Below are 18,597 nucleotides of genomic sequence, written 5' to 3'. Positions count from 1 at the left end.
TCAGACTCGTGTTGCGCTGGTGATGCAGGTAGACAAAAACCAAAATATGTTGGTGTGTGTGTGGACTGTTTATTAAATATAATCCCATCACCTTCAAAACTCCCCGAGTTGGGACACAACTAAGTGGCACCAGGTGAAAAGGAACACTCAGGTGTTCAATGGAGACCAGTCAATGCTGTAATGTGTCCAAAAAATGTTTAAAGGAAGCACACTCATCCATTTGAGGATCAATTCAATTTTATTTTATGTCTACAGAGCACATTACATTTGGTGTTTAACAGAGAGAAAGAGAAAAGTTTTTTTCATAGTAGTGAGTTCACATACTGTCAAGATAATTAGTGCAACTTGAAAGTTGTGAGGTTTCCGTTGAAATGTAGGGGGAAAAAACGCAGAACCAGGTAAGAGATTTAACCGTACCCTTGACGATGAACCTCAAATGTCTAAAGGTGGGGTATAGTAAAATCTGTGCTATAACGTTCATAAAATTGGTTGAGCAAGACTTGACTGCAATATCAAGAGTGCGTTTTATACTGTACACCCAAGATAAAACGAAGTTAACAGTATAGTACACCCGACGACCTCTTCAGTAGTACGGCCTCCTCGGATTATTCTGGTGGGAAAGAAAGAAAGAAAGAAAAGCCTTCAAGTTTCAAGATATGAAGTCTTCTGAGTTTTCTCAGGACAACACCACTTCTCAAGTGTTCACTGCAGCAATAAGCCAGGAAACGTGATTAGGAGACAAGAGGGGAAAAAACTTACATTTCTACAGCCAATATATAATCACCAGACATACAGTTTAATCACTGTTCTATTCCTGTTAGAAATACATGAGCTAGTCTGAATTTAGGTGTTGCATGTAACATCTAAATTTAGGAATGTTGGATAAATTTAAGATGCCTTGGAATTGGCACGTAGCACTTGAGAGGCCAGACTTTGGGTATTGTTGGGTTTTCCACTCCATTTCTTCATTTTTTTTTTGTTTGCAACATGTTTCAGAGTGTAGCATCAGTGCTGAAATGTAATTAGCTCACCCACAAGATTCTCGTGAGCAACGCTAGTCTCCAAAACTATAAATAGCGACACTGACACAGAACAGGATGCTTTCATTTCCTCAGTATCTTTTTTTTTAATCAAGGCTTTTTTTTGTGTGTGTATAGATGCAAAAAAATATAATAAACTGTCAGATGCTCAAGTAGATAGCCAGAATCATCTCTGATATATTAAGTCTCACACTGCAACCTGCAAAAGTAAGATTACTCTGCCCAAACAGAGCTTGCGTGTTGACTCCTGTTTTCAACGGTACTTTGTGGTTGATGGTGCTGGTCCTTGCTCTGAATTAATTATCAATTTCTTCACCACAAATATTTGCCAAAAACTGACCATGGCTGGTTTTAGAGAACAGAACACATGCGCACACAGGCACGGGGCCTCCAACACTGCATGCTGTGCAGACTTCACTGTCTGAGCTCGAAGAATTCCACTTTTGGGCCTGGAATCTAACTTCAGTCATGGATTTTGTAAGCACAGGTAAACAAATCAAATAGTTATTGTAACTGGTTGGCCAGTTTGTCAACACACTCGACTCTTAGATAAGGGAATGGGATGGTTTAATATTCAGAATTTGAGAACTGCAATTTGAATACCTCAGAGTTAAAAATGAGCAGTTCACGACTGATGACTGAATTGATGAGTGGTATTTCACACCAGTAAAGGCCATTTTACGCACCAGAGGGTTCGGTCTGAAACGGTAGGCCAGCATCATTCTCTTGCGGAAGGCATCGTACTCGTCATCGTTTTTAGAGAGTTCTGCAGGTCGGTCCACTCCGAAGCCTGCACCGTCTACTGCAGTGGAGCCTCTGGATAAACACACAAACACACAATTTGTTTGCAATTTGGGGTTCTCATTCTTGTGGGTTATAAAGTTTAAAGGGTGAATGTACATTGTCATATCTAAACCTGGCATAAATTGTTATTTCCTTGCAAAAGAGCAGAAGCCCGGTTCTTTTAACGGATTCTTTGTCATCATGCAAGATGGCGAAACTGATGGAAACGCTGTCAGTCACACTGGCAGGAAGTGCCATGGAAAAAAAATGCACCTGCTACAGCCGTGTGACACAAGCTAGCCGGTCAACTTCAGAGAGAACCCGCTCGTTTCCAACAGGATTGATACGACAGCGTGGGAATAAGCGTCAGGCTGACGCGCGTGTGCACCTGTTGACGGGGTTCTTGATGCCCTGGCCGTCCGAGCCCAGTCCGTCTCCCTCCTTCCAGCCCATCTTCATCAGCATCTTGAAGCCGATGTTCTCCACCGTCAGCTTGAACTCCTTATACTCAGAGTAGTCGGGGTCCCTGCCCTCCTGCAGATCAGAGAGTCCACACAGGGTCAGCCCTAACAACCTCACGTCAAACACATCGGTCGCAAATCTCGTCCTAAAACACGAGATGTTCAAAAAATCGTCAGCACCTATGAATCACTGTTGGCTCCCTGCGTTCCTGATTGTTAAACACAACATATCTATGGCAACGCTATGTACGATCACGATAAACACGACTCCGTTTGAACTAAAGATAAGCTAAAACATTAACGCCGTTCTTAGAATACAAACATCAAAATGTAGCGACACGGCCGGGATTAACGACATCGCCTCACCTTCAGGGCCTTAAACGTTTCCATGAACTTCTCCAGCTCGTCAGGTGGCAGGAAGTCACCAATGAAATGTTTCCCTTTCCCCATCTCAGTCAACTGCTCCGCCCACTCTGGACCACAGGAAGTAAACAAAAAAACAAAAACACCGACATGAAAGGAGGACCAGCAGGTTCACGTCGGCCGGCTGCCACGTGTTTCTCTTGGACGTATTTCTAACGCAGCCCTTTCACAACCGTCACAGATCACTGTGTGTGTGTGGAGCAGTGACCTCTGGTTTTCTCCATCTCCATCTTGCGGAGTCTGTGCTCCCAGGTTCCAGCCCTGCTGTCGATCTCCTCGTCACTGTCGTACTCGTGCTGATGGTCACGCACGGCCTTCTCCCACATCAGCTGCATCTCCTGCATGGCTCGCTTGTGTTTCATGATCATATCGAACATCTCCTGCATCTGCGTATGCACACACACACACACACACACACACACACACACACACACACACACACACACACACACACGTAATGAATCCTCATGATCATAGCAAACATCTGCATCTACACACACACACACACACACAGACACATATGCCGCGCACACACACTATGTATCTTGATGGAACCAACACCTACACCATACAAAATCCACTTAACCCTCCTGTCGTGTTCGGGTCAAATCTGACCGATTTACAACTTAAACCACTCATAAATATTGTGTTTTACATCTGATTGCTGCAAGGCCTTATGCCATCCTCCACACTATGCACTGGAACATATAAAAGTGATGATCATCTTTTTCACTGAATTTTGAGTGTTTTAAACCAACGTTTTACATCTGTGTTGTTGCCGGTCAAGCGTGACCATCACAGGAAATGAATGGGTATTCAGAATATATTCATCTATCAGACAGAAAACATCCCCATACACACTCACACACACACATACCTATACACAGCTACACACACAGACACACACCTACACACACACAGACACACACACACCTACACACAGACACACACACACTCACTCACACACACACACACACACACACAGACACACACCTACACACACACACCACACACACACACACACTCGCTCTCTCTCTCACACACACACACACACACCTAAACACACACACACACACCTAAACACACACACACACCTAAACACACACACACACACCTAAACACACCTACACACACAGACACACACACACACACACACCTACACACACACAGACACTCACTCACTCGCTCGCTCACACACACACCTACACACACAGACAGACACAGCTACACACACAGACACACACCTACACACACACAGACACACACACACCTACACACAGACACACACACACTCACTCACACACACACACCTACACACACAGACACACACCTACACACACACCACACACACACACACTCGCTCTCTCTCTCACACACACACACACACACACACACCTAAACACACACACACACACCTAAACACACACACACACACCTAAACACACCTACACACACAGACACACACACACACACACCTACACACACACAGACACTCACTCGCTCACTCACTCACTCGCTCACACACACACCTACACACACAGACACACACACATACAGACACACCTACACACAGACACAGACACACACACACACACATGTTATGCCTATGTTTGCAAGGCCCCTCTGATCTGAGTGTGACATGCCACTCATGTGCATGAATTCACACACACTCACTCACACACACACACTCACTCACACACCTACACACACACCTAAACACACACAGACACACACACACACACACACACCTACACACACAGACACACACACACACACCTACAGACACAGACACATGTTATACCTATGTTTGCAAGGCACACTCTGATCTGAGTGTGACATGCCACTCATGTGCATGAATTTACATGCGCGCGTGCACACACACACACACACACACACACACACACACACACACACACACACACACACACACACACACACTCACTCATTCACACCCACACCTACATAAACACACACACACACTCACTCACTCACTCACACACACACCTACACACTCACCTAAACACACACACACCTAAACACACACAGACACTCACACACACACACCTACACACACAGACACACACACAGACACACACACAGACACACAGACACACCTACACACACACCTACAGACACAGACACACACACGTTATGCCGGTGTTTGCAAGGTGGTGTTTGCAAGGGTTTTTTGTGTGTTAAAACAGACCGGTCTCTGAAGACCGGGAACACTAAAGTAAAAAACGTGAGGTCAACAAAACCGAAGGGTTAAATGACTTATGGCAATACATTAAAGCTTATACAAACATGCAAGACTCCAGCTGTACTTAAATAAATAATAAGTCACTGGTGAAATGGTCGTGTCCACACAATTAAAAAATCCCCACGTATGTCCATGTTAACGTACTAGAAGTACCCTGAAGACCCAACAACACCCTGTGTTTCTATAATCTAGCGCAGTAGTGTCCCGCAGTGCGGTGTAGTGTCCCGTAGTGCAGTGTTCTGTAGTGCGGTGTTCTGTAGTGCGGTGTCCCGTAGTGTGGTGTAGTGTCCCGTAGTGCGGTGTAGTGTCCCGTAGTGCGGTGTAGTGTCCCGTAGTGCGGTGTAGTGTCCCGTAGTGCAGTGTTCTGTAGTGCAGTGTCCCGTAGTGCGGTGCAGTGTCCCGTAGTGCGGTGTTCTGTAGTGCAGTGTCCCGTAGTGCGGTGTAGTGTCCCGTAGTGCGGTGTAGTGTCCCGTAGTGCGGTGTAGTGTCCCGTAGTGTAATTCATACTTCCTGCTGTTCCTTCAGCTGCTTTTTCTGGTCCTCCGAGAGCTCGGTGACACCAACCAGGCCGACCGGCTTCCCCTTCTTATAACCCAGACCCCTCAGCTCCTGAGCTGCAACACACACACACACACACACACACACACACGTTAAAATGCCAGCTAATGATAATCACATAAGCAAAGAAGCAGGTTTGTTGCGCTACACCAATCTGCTCTGAGTCTGTACTAGTTGGTGCTAGCCTTTTCATGCTGGTCTTTGCTGTGCTGTGCTGTGCATTGATTCATTTAAATACTTTATGTTCTCCTTTTACACTCCTAGCACAAAAGCATGTATAGAATAGTACAGCTAGTACAGCTCTGTCCTACGTTCACTGGAGGACATGGAGACATTTTAATAGAGTACCAGAAAGCGAGGCCGTTTCTGGGTCTGAGGACATCTCGGGGGCGATAATCGGGGGCAGGGGCAGGTCCACTTTGTCCTCTTCAGCCCCCCAGCGACTCTTCCTCTTCCGCTTGGCGCTCACAGGCCCCGCCTCCTGGCCCCGTGACTCCGCCTGCGACGAGCTGGAGGCAAAGCCGTGCGGCATCGCGGTGGGCCGCTTGGAGCTCGGCGGGGGTTCGGGAGAGCCCTGCTTGGACTGACGGTACTCCTCCACCTTGTCCTTGTAGAAGCGGTGAGCCGGGCTTTGGTGGTCGTAGAGAAAGCTGCGAGTTTAAGATGAATCATCAATTCAGACCCATTTTAGAAACAGCCAATCAGATCCGTGTTCAGCACCGAACGGAGTGGCGTTCATGGCGGCATTGACACAAACAGCAACAGCACGAAAACTCGCAAATGTGGCCCCACCCTCCCCTCCCGAGTTTGCGCCTTACCTGAAGGCGGGATTGTCGTGGTTGTGCTTGGTAGCGATGGCCTCCACCTCTGGCCCACCGTCGGCCACGAAGTGGGCCAGCTTCTCCGCCACCTTCCTGGTGCTCTCGTCCACTGAGGGGGAGACTTTAAGCAGTCTGTCAGTACTGGGGTTCAACTCACACTACTACTGAACTGCCTCATATCAGTCTACTGCAGGGGGGGGAATAAGAGGGGGAGGGGGGGCAGGACCAAGGTAATTTTTTGCACCTGGCAACAGTTACCCATAACAACTGCCAGTCTTTGTGACACGATAGGAATGTTCTTCAGATTTAAAAATGTGCGTTTTTGTTGTTTGTCGTTTTCCGAGACAGTTGTATGGATCTACTGTTGCGCTTCTTTGACACCTGTCGAGAGGTTATAGGAACGTCAGCACGGACGGGAATTCTTACCTTCTGCTTGTGGCGAGTGTTTTGCGAGGCTGTCCTGTCTCAGGCGGGCGACTCTCTTGCGGAAGTACAGGTGTTCTTTGCTGTCTCTTTCAACCAAGAATCTGAGAGAGGACAGACAGGACGACGGTCATGCAAGGGAGGGGACAGATTTGAAGAGATGCGTCTCTGCGACAGCAACCAAAACCCACCAAGGAGTAAACGACCGTAAATTTTTAAATCAGGTGCGAGAGAACATAAAACCTACAGCACATAAACACTTTCGCTAACGGTAAGGTGATCTTGGCTACATCAGAAGCCGTCATATAAACGTAATTTCGTTCGTTTTCCGGAGACTTACGAGAAGACGGGATTGTCCTTGTAGTCTTCCACCGCTTTCCTCTCCAGCTCCGGGCCGCCTTCGGCCACGAAAGCAGCCATGCGGTCGATGATGAGGACCAGGTCTTCATCATCTGGGGGAGAAACTTTAAGCAGGCTATGAGTACCCGGGCACAAGTCACATACATCACAACCGCACGTTACTCTTATTAAAAGACCTCTTTTCCAAAGTGCCATGTTTGGTATCTGTCATCATCCCCATGATGAGACGTTTTTCTATCACTGCACTGTTCTGATCGATAAAGAATGTTTAGGCTGCATGTAATTATTCAGTGCTTTAAAGAAAGAGGCATGAAGATGAAATTTTATCATCTACCCACCGATATCGTTAGGTTTTACGCATTATGATTAAGAAAAAAACTGACTAAGGAATCAACCCAGATAAGTCACTACATTACCCACAATTCTCAAACAACTGAAAGTACTTAAGGCATAAGCCAAGCTGTCAGGATACCTTTGATCTCCAGGTAGGTGGCGTCATCCTCTACTTCATCATCGTCGTCGTCCGGGGAGCTGAAGACACTTGGCCGTGGGATTTGAAGGGGCGACTTTCTGGGCTGCGAGTAGCTCTTAAACTGACTGAGCATGCTGCCAACTCCCAAACCAGGTCGTTTCCCGACCAGAATGCTTTTCTTCTGGGTCTGCGAGACAGCTGACATTGGGCTCTCTGACGGTGATGTGTGGACTCTGGAGTCACTGTTGGATACTGGAAGGAAACGTCCATCATTCAATACGTTAAACATGGGTGGCCAAAATCGGATCGGAGCATCAAAGATGCCAAAGGCTGTAACTGGAGGCTTCTCTTTAAAGATCACAGCCTTTTATATGCAGATGTCTTGTGGCCTTGGCCAGAAAACAGTAATCAGCCAAGAAAACCAGCTTGAAGTCAAACAGCATAAAATCTGAATGAACTTTCATGAGCAGTGTTAAGACTAGATGGCTCTGAGCTAGAAATCGTCAAATTATTAGATGTGAAACGTTTTCAAACCGGAGTCTGTGCTGGATTTATCCTTTTGCATCTTCAGAAACTGCTGAAGGAAACTTCCGTCGTTCACAAACTTGTTTGAGCTCGGACCCTGTGAACTCAAGGGGCTGAAAACCACAATGCGTCTTAGTGAAACATTAGGTTGACACACAATAAAACTCTTACGTTTATCCACAGTTTACGGGAAGACGGTGGTTAGGTGGACTTACCTCTGTGGCAGTGGTTTGCTAGGGGCTGTCATGTTCCGTTTGGCTTGCTCTGCCATCTTCGCCTCTATCTCTCTCTTTTTCTGGGCTATCAACTCCTCCTGTCTCATGATAACGTTGATCTTGCTCTTCTGTGCAAACTTATTCTTCCAGCCCCCCCGACCTTAAAAGGGAATGTACCACAAACATTAGACTGTGCCATTAATAACGAGGACATGCACTCAGGAAACCTCGTAAAAGCAGTAAATATATGTGTAATATTAATATCATGAACAGGACATCACTTAAGTTGCCAAGATAATGAGCTGTTTTATGGCCCAACATCTTGTCATCCAACACTTGAGATGCAATCACAATTTTAGAAGAGCAGGAACTTCAGCTAACATGCTAACTGGGTTGCACAGCCAGCTCATTTAAAAAGTAAATAACCTTAAATTTAAGATATTTACATGTTTTACAAGTGTTCACAAACCACAGACGAAGCCAACATTGTTGCTAGTTAACGTTAACCGGGATAAATCCTACATTAGCTGGCTAGCTACGCTAGCTCTGGGGCTAACACGGCCTTGTTCTTGCTAGCAAAACAACATCGGAGCTTCGCTGTGTTCGACTAAATATAAACAACAAACAACACAAACGGACAATTATTCGACTATATACGCAAATAGCGGCGAGTGGCCCATCTGCACCGTTTTACCTGCGTCGTTTGACTCCATTTGCGGAATCTTAAGCTAATCTGTTGGCACTTTAGTGGCGGTGTGGCTGAAGCAGTTTAACTCGATAGTAACTAGATGAGGTCTGACACACCCAGGCCGCTAGGTGGCAGTACAGCGGTGTCGACATGCTCCGTAATTGGAACAATCCCGTAATTCCGGTTTTCTTGTTTATTTTCATCAGAGGAGCAGTTAAACAAAACCAAAACCTCATTGCAACGACCCAACAATACAGACCTTACTGCACCCTTAACCGGTTATTTCATTATATTAAAAAATAGAAAGTTTTAGAAAGTCAGTGTCTTGATTTAAACGCAGGTGAATGTCCTTTTCACTCACCAATAAAAGAACAAGCCTCAAACTAGCATTAACTGACCAGTTGCCACTGAGGTTTTAAGATTTCAGTTACAGTATCTCAAAGCATCATATAATTGTATTTATCCCATTATATGCTCAACTGAAATGACATTAAATAACCGTTGGGTCTATAGTCATAGGCAAATTTTCCAGTGTGAAATAGAATAGAGGCTTTCTTTGTGTTCTTCATCTTTTGACTGGAGATTTCGTAAATGTGCAACAATAACACATTTTAATTGAAGTCTCCAGTAAATTTTTCTAATCTTTAGCCTGGTGTTTAGCTTCGCTACTGTATTCCATCTACAACATAAGGGTGTGTATCCTGACAGGTCTCTGTCTCATCCCTGTTGTCTTCTGGTACTTCCTGTAAGGACATCAAGCATTCTGTTGCAAAGCAGAGGCCGCTCAGAACTCCCCACCACCTCCCGTCACACTTTCACCAGTGTCGCGATCGCTCGGCGCGTTCAATTAACGCAAGGTATAGTTTGCACTTGCGAAAACCATTTGAGGATTAGTGGAATGTAGAAGTTCACCTAGTTTTACGTTTTCCCTTCCTTAGATTGAGGTGTGTGGTTGATTTGCTCTCCTCTGCGTATGTGTGGTGGTACTTTTGGTAAAAATTGAAAAGAGGGAAAAAAAGAGGGAAGAAGTAAGACACAGCTTTGTGTGTTTGGATTATAGAAGAACGATCCATTCACCCCCACCCCGATACACACACCATCACTCCAACTGAAATGCTACACCAGTCAGTTAGAAAAGCACTGGAAACAGTAGATAGTTCATTGTGCAGTATTGTGTTGTTTTGGAAGAGGTGTTAAAGATTTCAAGAGCTGTTTAAACAAATGGCTTTCTACAAGGTACAAATGACTTTGTAGAAGATACAAAGTACCTTCTAGAAGGTACAAATTACTTTGTAGAAGGTACAAATGACCTTCTAGAGCGCTCCTAGGTATTATTTATCTGTGCTGCAGCTTCCAGTGGGGCGAGGTTGAGACGTGTGACTGAAACAGCCTCCAGCTTCCAGCCTTTTGATCAGCAGGCAACTTCTCAGACAGAAGCGGATGATGATTTTCGGTTCTCTGTAGGTGGGCTGCAATTTGGCTTTTACACATGAAAACGCGTGGAAGGCTTGGCTTGTACCCCCGGAAACGGGTCCATGTGCCACAACAGGATGGTGGGAAGGTGTGAGGGAGAGAAGGAGCAGGTGACATCCAGGTGTGTTGCTAAGAGAGAGGGAGAGATATACAACCAGAAATGGTGAAGAGAGTACAGACATGAAGAGTGAATGGACACCTGCTGGTGCCAACTGGTACCAGTACACTCCCAGCAGCGGGATATACGTCCCTATTAACTTCACAATGGCAGGGAGAAATCTTTGACGGCATGCATATACAATAATTTATCTTTGTGTTATTGCTGTACATTATCAGGTCATACATTATAAATGATTCTGTTCTTATACTCCAAAAACTGCCCACGTGTGTTTGTCCACATCATGACAGCATGTTATTAGCCTTTTATAACAACTCAAGCCTTGCGTTAAGTTTGCATTTCAGCGTTCTCACATCTGCTGGCTTATCTTGCAGCACCTGGTGTTGTAGTCCCTGGTAAGTGGGTGTAACCTGAGTCTCAGGTGAGGCGTCGCTCTCCGCTCTCCGTGGGGGCTCACTGCCACCGGCACGCCTCTTGACCGACAGCCCGCATTCACGTCCAGAATAGCCTGCCATTCAGGGCAATGAAAAGCTGAAATGCCGCCATTATAATGGAGACACGTGAAGGGCGCGGCGGTGGAAGATACCCGATTCCCCCCCCCCCCCCCCGTTTCACAGAGTCTCCATTGTGCCACGCGTTTCATATCCGAGCCATCCACCTACTCCTGCTCCTCCGTATTAGAAGCTGGCTTCCCCATGGCTCTGCGGCCGCAGTTAGGACAGAGGGGATGGGGAGCAAACAGAGCATCTTCACACCTCAGCAGCTGGACGCGTACCAGGTTGGTCAGGACCTCCATATTAGAAATCAGCCATTTGTTGATCCTGCAAAGAATTCACCTGTAACACATTTTTTTTCTCATTCTACTTGTCTATAGAATCTGGATGTAAGCCCAATAATGACATTGTGATAATGTGTTATGATGTGATAATGTGTGAGTTGTAACTGAGCATAAGCTTAATGGTTATTTGATTCATTTACAGTACTGTACATATTTCACCAGAAAAGAAATATTAAGGTAATGACTTATTTGATTTATTCAGAAGTCCTGTTTAATCTAAGTTTGATTTGATGTTAACAAAACCATAACTCTTTTTGCATTTTATGTTTTAAAAAAACAAATGTTTGTCATCAGATTGTTACTTGAAAGTTTATAATAGACATTAAAATCCATGATAACGAATGCATGAACATTTCTTACTTTGTGATTGATCTTTCAGTATGCCTATTTGTTAATGCATAATAAATATATTTGGGTAAGAATAATTTGGAAACGTGTGTAGTTGCCTGGGATGTTTTGGTTATCCCAGTATCCTCATGTCCCAGTGATCAGTTTGTTGATTTTTTTCTAGATTGTTCCACAGATATCGTGATTTGGCTCCGCATCTCGTGCCGCTCGATTACACCAGCCAGCCAGATGTGCGCGTGCCCTACGAGTTCATTGGCTGCATGCCGGAGCTGAAGGTACCGGCACACCGCGCCACTCACTCCGTGTGTTCCTTATCAATTATGGATCTCCTACTAATTGATAGCAGTCTTGGGGAGGTTGTGTGTCATCAGATCCCCCTGAACTTCAGGAAGCAGGAAAAGTTGAAGATCTCGGCCTCTGTTTTAAATGCTAGCCCATTATACACCACTTCACCCGGCATTCGCTGCTTGGAAACACCAGACGCTGCTTGGAAACACTAATAGACACTAATATCTCTAAATTCAAGATTAATTTTCACTATGACCTGTACCGATCTCTTCATAACTAATCGTGTCAAGTGTGATGATTGTGGTGTGATTACGTGGAAATAATGGTGCAGCCGTAGTGGTTCTGGAAGTGCTGATACTCGTGAGTGCTGGTCTGGGTTTGGGCTGTGCACTGATACAGCTGTGCAGGTTCTAATTGCAACCTGCAGAGAGATCTGGTCACGACAGATGACATGAGCAATGAAGACAGGGTTAAAATGCACAGTAGCTGAATGTAAGTTATAGGTGTGGACTCCAAAATGACTTCTTACCATGAAACACACTACATCAATAACAATAACCAACATGTGCACATGTATCTATTGTCTATTTAGGATAACCCTTTTAAACAGAGGATCGCGGAGGTTTTTTCCGAAGATGGAGAAGGAAACATGACGTTGGATGACTTCTTGGACATGTTCTCAGCGATGAGTGAAATGGCACCAAGGGACTTGAAAGCCTTCTACGCCTTTAAAATCTATGGTTAGTGTTACGGTGTGGCCAGTTCAAAAGCAAAGTCCATTCAGTCCGTGACCAGTATCCCGAACGTCCTGAACGGCACCGGGCCACGGTTCCCTGTCTCAGTATGTTGACAGCCGTTATTTGCGCGGTAAGGAGATGTTTGTAAACCTAAGCTTACCGTAGGTCACACACACGGTCATGTACAGTAGCAAAGATCATCAGCTTTCTATTGTGATAATCTTGTAGAGGCCAGCTGACAGAGCTTTAAGGACAGATGTAAATAATGCAAGAGTTCATTAGAGCAGGGTCCACGTCTGTGGGCGGTACCGTTTGCGTGTTTGCGCCTGGGTTCCAGGCTGTCTAATTAAACATGCTATCAGAGTAGGACATTTCAAAGCGGCACATGGTCCATTGATGCCATGAGGTCAAGAGAAAGTTTCCATTTATTATTTACAGCCAGCAAACAAAAGGCCTGCTGCAGGATGATAGAAATGAGAAGTTATGCATTCAAACTGTATTACGGAAAACCCGACTACAGCGAGCCAAAAGCAAACCATGATAGGAAAACACCTGAGGGTGCTGGCTTAAACGTCCTCGTCACGTCTAACCTGCATTGTTCCTGCTTCTTCTGGTGCTAGACTTCAACAACGACGACTTCATTTGCAAGTCGGACCTGGAGAAGACTCTGAACAGGCTGACGCGTAACGAGCTGTCAAAGACCGAGGTGGACCTGGTGTGTAAGAAGGTCCTCAACGAGGCGGACATGGACAACGATGGCCGCCTGTCGTTGGAGGACTTCCAGAACATGATCGCCAAGGCTCCCGAGTTCCTCAGGTTAGAGATGCAGGAGCTCCTGTGTGTCTCAGGATCACAACAGTCCCAGAACCAGAACCACCACGACCAAACGTGGTATATATATATATATATATATATATAAACTTACATAAACAGGGCAACAGTCCACAATAAAGCGTTTGAGGTTGCACTTAAATGCTTTTAAAGCACAGTACAGTAATTCCTGGAACAATGATTAGACAGAAATAATATTTTGCTTCTTTTCCAGCACGTTCCACATCAGAATATGACACGCTGTAAGTGTGGAGCTCCACATGGACTATCAGACAAAAACCTTCTTAGGTGGACCACAAACGATCTGAAGGGTGAGGTAGCGTGCACCTAGCCTTCCCACACAGCGGAAAACAAAACAAACAAACAAACAAAAAAAAATACTGTAAAACATATGCCTTTATTCCCAGAAGAAAAAAAATGTTTACAAGCGTCTGCTAATTAGCATCGAAGTACATTGAACCAGATTCTGCACCTTTATAATCTTCATACACTAATTTTCCTACATTTGTATTTACAATTTATTTATTTATTTTTTACTTAGGGGGCATTTCCCAGACTCGGGTTGCTCCGTTTTGTATGAAACATGACAGTACAGGAATCATAACCACACACTCAATACACCCAGCGCAGAAAATCACTCAAACTCCAGTTGTTAAAAGAATCTTACTTTAATAAATCAAAAGTACTGTTACCTACAAAATTGTAGATTTTTTTCAATATGGTTTTTAGAAAGTACAGTACAATTTAAGTAGATCTCTTCAGAGTGTTATTTACAATTCTTTTTTTTTTTATTATAGTTTTTTATTTTTTCAAAATGTAACATCTCCCCATTCATCTCAGAATTGACAATTAAATGAAAACAGTCATATAAAAAGAAGGTGGAAATGGTATGAAAACCAAATAAAATAAGAAAAAAGTAATAAAACCTTTAAAGACTTGATAGCCAAACATTATTACTGCTCGAGTGAATGCTACGTCACTAAACGCAGCTCGGAAAGCTGTGGAAGAACTACCAGCTTGTTAGCAGAACTCTGTTCTCATTCACAGGTTTCACATCTCTAGATTTGCACTCTGACTGCAGGAACCATCAGTGGCATGACGGTCTCTCCCACCAAGCTCAGAGATCGAAACTTGAATCCGTCACTTTTCGTGTCCCGTTAAGGTCAGGTCAACTGATGCCTTATCGATCCACCATAATGAATGCATAAAGCAGTGACATTGCTTTTCTGACCCAGTACATATACGGGCCTCTTCTCAGAGAGCCAATGATGCGAATTGTACAATAAGAGGAGAGCAACGCGCACACACACACACACACACACACACACACACACACACACACACACACACACACACACACACACACTCACAGTGGCTATACAGGTGTGTCAAGAGTAACAGAGCACACACTTCTGATAACACGACTACAGTTCTAGGCGTAGAGTGAGAGAACGAGAAAAAGAAAATGTCATTCATGATGCATAGATCCAAAATGAACGCTCAAGTATTTGTCACCGGGACACATGCTTGTATGTTGGGAGGAGGATGAGGAAGAGACATGGGATAGAATCAACCCTTCATCGGGACGGCCATTTCACGGACACTCCAGACCAAGTGCGGAAACGTAAACGAGAGGAGAAGGTGCAGCGTAACAAGAACAAGTTCGAGCTTTCTCTGAAGTTACGTCTCGCCCTTATTTGAACAGTCTCGTCGCAACACAAACACACACCTTAGAAAAGGGAGCTGTGGAACAGGGAACATAACCTCTAGTCATTTCTCTCCAACTTCCCACAAGAGAACCGTAAAAAAAAAACACTGTGCTTCTGTTTTCGAGTCCCCAGTGAATAAGTGATTGTTCCTCCACTCTTACGTTAATGGTGCCCTTCTGGACGCGCCTCAGAAGAGATCTCAATAATGCTAGCCACGTCAGTCAGAGATAAGATATGGCTACATTTCTAACAACATTGAAGATTACGAGAAAGCAAATTCCACTGCATTATCATCTCACACAAACATGACACATCTCTCGTGACCATTTTGAGGGGTTTGCAGTGGATCGGCTGACAACTCCAATCTCATGGATGTAGTTTCTCCACGCACAGCAGGAGTTAGTAAAGACACTTTGTAGAGTGCATGGCGCCCCCTGTGGTCTAAAGCAGAAACTGTCTGAAAATGTGACAAAAATGGACAAAGTAGCTGCCAACACACAGCACACAGATCCAAGATGAGATTCAACAATTAGCTCCTCAAACCTGGCCACATACATTACAGAAGCAAAGACAGAATTCTTACACACACAAGCACTTAGCATTGTTAAGCCTAGACAGCATCCGTAAGCCATGATTACAAAAATAGCATGTACTTCTGTAAAGAATGTTCAAATAAAACATATTCAAACATTAACTTGGGTGGACCAGAATGGCTCTATAATTAAACAGGTCTACATTTTACCACAGGAAACAGACAGCTACCACAGGATATAAGGCTAACCCTGCCACAACCTCCTTCACTCGGCTTACTGGTGAAACGCACAGGATACTTGTGAATATCCTTCCCATATATGGCTTTGCCGTCAACATGAAAAGCAGACTCCTTTATTCAGAGTGAACATATATGTATGCACATGTATTTTATAGTTTAATAACAGAAATCTGAAAAAAAACCACTTGTGTGGAGGAATTAATTCAAGTATTTCTCTCCAAGGGATCAGCATTACAAGCCTAAACAAGATTCAATCATATTCTTCTCAATAAATCTAATTAAAAGCAAACAGTCTGTAGTATGGACACTAAACTGGAGCCAGTTCATAGCAGCACTGGTGCACACCAAGCCTGCTAAGACACACTGCATGTGAGCGTGTATTTTCTGCTAAGACACACTGCATGTGAGCGTGTATTTTCTGCTGAACCGTTCAGGAGAAACTCCAGAGGTGCTTACGACTAAATGAAGGCTAAATCAGGGAGTTTTTTTTTTTAAATCCACCCAAACTTATTTTAATTATTATATAGACATTTTTTTTCTTCAAAACAAGTAGCTATATATCATGTCTGTACAACCCGTTCTATTACATCCGTAAGTAAACATGAGAATATTGGAATGTTGATTATGAAAGGAAAAAATCTGGTCAATGGAAAGAAAAGTTGGAATTTCTTTTAAATTAAATAAGCAATACAGAAAGTATAGTAGAAAAACTATTTGTATACGTTTTAAGTGTAAGGTACAAGATTCCTATATGTAGGGTGAGTTTGAGTGATTGTCAAAGAAAAGATGAGATGCAGAATACAGTGCAGGGGAGAAGATGAATTCTGGATGAGTGGTGCAGATGGCTGGACAGATTCAGAGTACGCGGCTGTTTAGAGCCTAGCAGGAGAACTTTAAGGGAGGAGAGGGGACGGGCAGACAGGGGACAAATGGAGAGGGGACGGACTTTGGCAGCTGGACACTCGATAGGGAGCATCAAAATCAAACGGCCAAGATCGCATGGGCCACGTGTCATGTCTCTAGCACGGGTGATTTAAAGTGACAGAAAGAAAAATTTAAACAAACAAAAAAAAAAAGCCCTTCTTGAGCTCACACCTCTAAAACAAACAAAAAAAAACCCCAAAGCAGACAACATGGATGGTTCACCATTGCTTCAGGAAAAGGGTCATAAACTGGAAGAAACGGCATCGCTGGAACCTCAGTGGAAGAAGACAAGAGGAGATGAGCACTCCTACTGTTCTAGGGCTGTAAAAAAAAGAGAGAGAGAGCAAGAGAGAGAGAGAGAGAAGTGCTAAAAACGAGAGGGCAGTCCAGTTTCATCCAGCCCAAGGTGGGGGACGGTAAGGCCTCGAGCTTCACAGTAGGACGCAGCGGAAGAAGCTGCTCTTTCTCTGCGGCTCTGTGGTGATCTTCACTCCGTGGTTGCTACCCTGAGGGTTGTTGCCCTCCTATGGGAGGTGGGGGGGGGGGGGGGGGGGGGACACACAAAGGAGTTTAAAGCAAACCAGCCCTACCAGTTTACCATGTGTCTCTTGTTGAATATACATGATAATGCTCAAGTGCACCGTTTTGAGGGTAATGTTGGTAAATCAAGAAATCCCCCGACATTCAACATGGTTCTGTCATATTGCAGAACTTCTTTTTTTTTTAAATTATTTTCTAATTTCCTAGAACTGAACATGGCGCAACTGAAATAAACAGCTTGTTTTAAATATGGGCAACCATTATTTGAGATTACACAGAGCTGCACTGGTTTGCTCATTTATGTTTGACCGGCAACACCGTCTTATTAAAATCACTAAAGAGTGTGCGGCGTTCATGATTCAATAACGATCCTCTGTGAAGAACCATACCAGTTTCGTGTCCATCTTTGCTTTGATGTCTCTGGCGAGCGTTAAGAAGGCCTGAAAGCAGAGCACAGCACATTTCACGTGGATGCAGGTGGCTAAACAGCCCTCATTCCCCACGTGTGCCGCTCACGTGTGCAGCAGAGCGGTTCACTCACGTTCTCCACGTTGATGTTGGCTTTGGCGCTCGTCTCCATAAACTTGATGCCGTACTCCAACGCCAGCTGGACGCAGAAGAGATGGAGTCCACACATCAGTACGACACTCGTGCAAAATGTTTACGTAACTAAATATATGAAAGGTCTACGCATCACCCGAGTTTTCTACTATGCGTGTGGTGTGATTCTAATTTAAGAATTGGTTTCCTGTACTGTTCAGTGGACTAAACCCCTTCATGCACAAAATATTGTAAAGCACAATAAAACAGACAAAAATCTTCTACAGAACGACGAAGAGGAGGAGGGAAGCCCAGTGGCCTGGACGCTCAGGCATCTCCCTCACCTTCTCTCCTCTGTCTTTGGACACCTGTCGCTTGTCGTTGATGTCACATTTATTCCCCAAGATCATCTTCTCCACGTCTGCTGATGCATGCTGGAGCAGAACAGGG

At 44.6% G+C, this 18,597-nt stretch overlaps 3 protein-coding genes across 3 annotated transcripts in view; 1 reads left to right on the top strand and 2 right to left on the bottom strand.

The window, feature by feature from the left end:
* Positions 1-219: 219 nt before the first annotated feature.
* On the bottom strand, positions 220-9,193 carry sugp1 (SURP and G patch domain containing 1). Its single transcript, XM_076991343.1, has 14 exons — positions 9,036-9,193; positions 8,342-8,501; positions 8,136-8,239; positions 7,602-7,853; positions 7,110-7,233; positions 6,773-6,873; positions 6,344-6,467; positions 5,874-6,175; positions 5,475-5,581; positions 2,916-3,093; positions 2,651-2,757; positions 2,212-2,357; positions 1,727-1,856; positions 220-610 (listed from the first exon to the last, which is right to left on the bottom strand). The coding sequence occupies exons 1-14, from the start codon at positions 9,052-9,054 to the stop codon at positions 584-586; spliced, it is 1,881 nt and encodes a 626-aa protein (XP_076847458.1). The 5' UTR covers positions 9,055-9,193; the 3' UTR covers positions 220-583.
* A 2,109-nt stretch (positions 9,194-11,302) lies between these two features.
* On the top strand, positions 11,303-14,112 carry cib3 (calcium and integrin binding family member 3). Its single transcript, XM_076991304.1, has 6 exons — positions 11,303-11,398; positions 11,601-11,635; positions 11,970-12,081; positions 12,687-12,834; positions 13,452-13,647; positions 13,877-14,112. The coding sequence occupies exons 1-6, from the start codon at positions 11,348-11,350 to the stop codon at positions 13,896-13,898; spliced, it is 564 nt and encodes a 187-aa protein (XP_076847419.1). The 5' UTR covers positions 11,303-11,347; the 3' UTR covers positions 13,899-14,112.
* Positions 14,113-14,314: 202 nt separating this feature from the next.
* Positions 14,315-18,597, bottom strand: part of rab8a (RAB8A, member RAS oncogene family) — a 6,334-nt gene continuing 2,051 nt past the window's right edge. The window contains exons 5-8 of the mRNA XM_076991303.1: positions 18,492-18,581; positions 18,149-18,214; positions 17,997-18,047; positions 14,315-17,591 (exon numbers count right to left, since the gene is read on the bottom strand). Of these exons, the coding sequence (XP_076847418.1) occupies positions 17,499-17,591; positions 17,997-18,047; positions 18,149-18,214; positions 18,492-18,581 (300 nt within the window). The 3' untranslated portion in view covers positions 14,315-17,498. The remainder of the gene's footprint in view (positions 17,592-17,996; positions 18,048-18,148; positions 18,215-18,491; positions 18,582-18,597) is intronic.

Source organism: Brachyhypopomus gauderio, unplaced genomic scaffold (assembly GCF_052324685.1).
Source record: "Brachyhypopomus gauderio isolate BG-103 unplaced genomic scaffold, BGAUD_0.2 sc82, whole genome shotgun sequence".
NCBI lineage: Eukaryota > Metazoa > Chordata > Actinopteri > Gymnotiformes > Hypopomidae > Brachyhypopomus > Brachyhypopomus gauderio.
The sequence above is the reverse complement of the archived record's forward strand: the minus strand, read 5'-3'. Positions and strand labels throughout refer to the sequence as shown.